Source organism: Vicia villosa, linkage group LG5, assembly GCF_029867415.1.
Source record: "Vicia villosa cultivar HV-30 ecotype Madison, WI linkage group LG5, Vvil1.0, whole genome shotgun sequence".
Taxonomy (NCBI): domain Eukaryota; kingdom Viridiplantae; phylum Streptophyta; class Magnoliopsida; order Fabales; family Fabaceae; genus Vicia; species Vicia villosa.
In genome coordinates this window covers 17451779-17455626 of record NC_081184.1, presented here as the reverse complement: position 1 = coordinate 17455626, position 3848 = coordinate 17451779, and the positions used below count along the sequence as shown (strand labels likewise).

The following is a 3848-nucleotide window of genomic DNA, read 5'->3' as shown; positions in this document are numbered from 1 at the left end:
ACGCATCGAGCAGTCTCGAGGTGGAGCAAATTGCAAGTTCTCTTCTATTCTGACGAGTCTTTCGGCTAATTAGAGGTGCACATTCAGATGTTGCACCAACTTGTAGACGTTGGCGAGTAGTTCATTTGTCTGTTGCATGCATAAATTGGCTTGGAGTTGTTGGGGGCTTTAGAGCATCTATAGTCTAGGGACTTGCAGTTGTGGTTGCGTCTGTTTAGAGGTTTGACCTTTAAGTAATTGTTGGAAAGGCTGGAAGATCGGTAAGATCTGGAATATGCTTTTGCCGACAAGTAGAGATATCGATGCCATATGAGCTGCAATGGTGGTAGAAGTTACGATGATCGGATCGACTTCTCCTGTCAAAGGAGGCAGGGCTTCTCTTACGGGACCAAGAACATTAGTCATCACCTAAAGCCACCGTTGGTGTTACGTTGGGCGGTTATCCGTGCAAATTTAGACTCCACCGTAGTTGATATAGAGTTTTTCAAAGATTAGAATGGAAGAAAGATGGTTTTTTCTAGTGCATCAGTAATGTGATAGAGGATCTCAGTGGAAATTCACGGGAATACGAAGTCGTTCCTACAAACAATCCTTTTGCTCCAAGGGTGCAACGAGTGGCAAGATCTTCAGTGCAGTGAAACGGAGTGGACCTGCAAGCTTAACACTAAAATACTCAAGCCAATGAGGTCAAAACGGTGTAACTTGGAAAAGTGAGAATGCGATAATTCTTAAAATGACGCGTGACAGAGCATATATATGATTTATGATTAAAATTGTCATAACTTGATTTAGTGTGTGTGTGTCGCGAAGAATCGTCTTATCAGATATGATATTGGTTAATGCATTAGTAATTTGGCTCAAATATTAAACTCTTTGGTGAGGTTCCCCCCGTTGAATAACCTTTCATGACGATGTTTTGGGTTGGACCCTTATAATTGAACCAGTTTTGTTGGCCGGGCCCAAACAATCGGTTCATGACAAATTTTAGTTAATTAATCTAAACTAGTTAAAATAAATTATCCCGTGACATAATTAAATATCATTGAGAAACGATATTTTTCTATAGAAAAAAAAAACCTTCGTCACTATCCAATTAAACCATTAAAGTATACTTTATTATTTATTCAAATAAGTAATCATCCATTAGCGAAGAAATAGAGGAGTGGAGTATTTAACTTTACTAAAACGAAAGCGACGTAATCAATCTACATTTGACTTATATTGGATTAAGCATGCAACAATTTTCTCACCGTCCCAATTTGCACACCACAACAAGACGTGTGATGAAAACGATACCTACGTGGAAATAATTCAAGGGTAGGCTTGTGGACCCATGCAGCACAAGATTTCAACACGTGGATGGTTGAGATTTCACCAATTATGCTCTTCCACCTTATAAATTGGGGTCACAACAGCATCATTAAAAGATAACAATTGTAGTGAAGATAACATCAACCAACAAATATCAATTGTTCTTTGTGAAAAATCTTTGTTTCTGAAAATATGTCTGGCTGTGGTTGTGGAAGCAGTTGCAACTGTGGTGATAGCTGCAAGTAAGGATCCACTACCTTAATTCTTTGTTGTTTTCTATATAATTTTTCATTACGATTATATTTGTATGTTTATTTTAAATCATATAGATTTTATTTCGAGATTTTTCTTAATAGATTGATCAATTTTATCGCTTCCAATAATATATGACCTGAACGTATAGTTTATATCAAAAAAAACAATTTTAAAATTTTGATTTTGTAGTGATGAATTAGGTTCAATTTAAATTTAAGACTATAAATCTGATGAATTAGACTCAATCTAAATTCTAACTATAAATCTGGTTCATGATTTATGTTAACTCTTTTTTGTCTAGTGGAATTGGGCGATTTTATGTGTAACCACTTAATTTTGAGTTTTAAATAACAAATGCATCGCGTAAAATTTTTCATGATGTTAGTTAGTTAGATGCCGATTGCAGTCGCATAAAGGTTTTCACGATTTCAATCACGGAGTGAATTAATCACGATTATTCTTCATCATAAAAACACTTAATAACAGTATTAGTATTGACGCCTTCTGATGATTACGTTTTGTTGCGGCCATTTTTTGTAGCAACATTTTTTTTCCGACAATCATGTTTATAATTGATTTTTATTGCTTTGCAGATGCAACAAGAGGTCTAGTGGATTGAGCTACTCCGAAGTGGAAACCACAGAAACCGTGATTCTTGGCGTCGGTCCGCCGAAGATCCACTTTGATGGTGCTGAAATGAGTGTTGCTTCTGAGGATGGTGGTTGCAAGTGTGGTGATAACTGCACATGTGACCCTTGCAACTGCAAATGAAGTGTGACATATAAAAGCGTGAAGCAGAGATACTGGAACTAATATGTTTAATTGTGTCTATGAGTACACATATAATACATACAAGAAGCAAGTGTGTTTGGTTTTTTAGAATAATATAATTAATGTGGTCATGGATCTCTTCAGCAGATTGAAAAGTGTTATTTGATTTTGTTGAAAGGGTGTGAGAATTGTGGTTGCTTTGTGTTTGGTTGTCTTGTGTAAAGTATTGCTAAAAGCTTGAATCATAAATCTCTGCATATGATAAATGGAATACATTATTGTGTGTTATTTGAATGAAAGGATTGTTGATACAATATATTATGATATGAATTTTTTGTGTTGATGATCTAAAGTGAACTTTTTGTGTGTGAATATGAAACCTAAAAGGTAAAAAGTATCTTAATTACTTTCTCTCAATTGGCTATAGAAAGTTTCTTTAAAGAAGAAAATATGATTTTCTCATTTCATAATCATTCTTTTATCACATAATTAGTGACAAGACTATATTGAGATATGCCATAACATAATTAGTAACAAAGTAGCAATAAAAAAAAAGGTGAGATATTAGATCGAACTCTAGTATAATCAAAGAATAGCTTTTTGGTTCGACAATTCGATAGGATCTTAGCATGTCGTCGAAGTCTGTTCTACATGATGTAGTTGAAGTTTAAGTATGCTAGGATTGTTAGCATGTTGAATAGGGCATGTTTGTTAAGCCCAATGATTTAAGTTAGCGTGTTCTCCAAGTTAGCTTGTGTAATGAGCCAGTGTGAAAAAACTCATTAGTTTAGTGTGTTAGTTTTCTTATAAATAACATACTAGTCTCTCATCATTGCGCGGTACCTTACTTTGATCATGCATAACTTCTTGCCAAATTTGAATTAAGAGATGATCAAGACTTTTGGGAAAGCTTAGATGATGTACTTCAATTCACTTGTTTTGTGTTTCCTCAAAATCATTTGGGAACATGGAAAAAATTGGCCATGAAGTTTGAGAAAAACTAGGGTTTTTTACACTTAAGTATTTTTTTTTCAGGAACTTTGTGAGCCCATATCTCTCAAATGGTTGATTTTTTGAAGAAATTTTGTATGTGACAAAGTTGTTTATTGGATCAATATATACAACTTTCATGTTGTAAGTTTTCTTCAGTTTGTACTTAAAATTTGAAGTTATTCCCCCATGATGTTTGGACAAAAATGCTTTAAAACACTTAAAAATTCTAAGTATTTGAAATTTCCAACTTTAACTTTTGTTGACTTTTTTATTCTTGATTGATTTTTTTGAATTTCTTTGATAAAATGACTTTAATAATCATATGTTAATGATTTTGATCCTTAAAAGTCCATACTTGACCAAAAATTCATAAAGTCAAAGGTCTCCAACAGTTCCTAACAGGCCCAAAACCCTAATTTGGCGACTTTGATGGACTTGAGGCCTAATGCCTTGATATTAAAGATCATAGGTGGATGAATGAAACATCTTGAGCCATATGATTGTGTTGAGGATCACTT

At 34.2% G+C, this 3848-nt stretch overlaps 1 protein-coding gene across 1 annotated transcript; it reads left to right on the top strand.

The window, feature by feature from the left end:
* Positions 1-1395: 1395 nt before the first annotated feature.
* LOC131601437 (metallothionein-like protein 1) lies at positions 1396-2636 on the top strand. The gene is made up of 2 exons (XM_058873244.1): positions 1396-1553; positions 2160-2636. Exons 1-2 carry the CDS (start codon positions 1504-1506, stop codon positions 2335-2337), a joined length of 228 nt encoding a protein of 75 aa, XP_058729227.1. The 5' UTR covers positions 1396-1503; the 3' UTR covers positions 2338-2636.
* The last annotated feature ends 1212 nt before the right edge of the window (positions 2637-3848 follow it).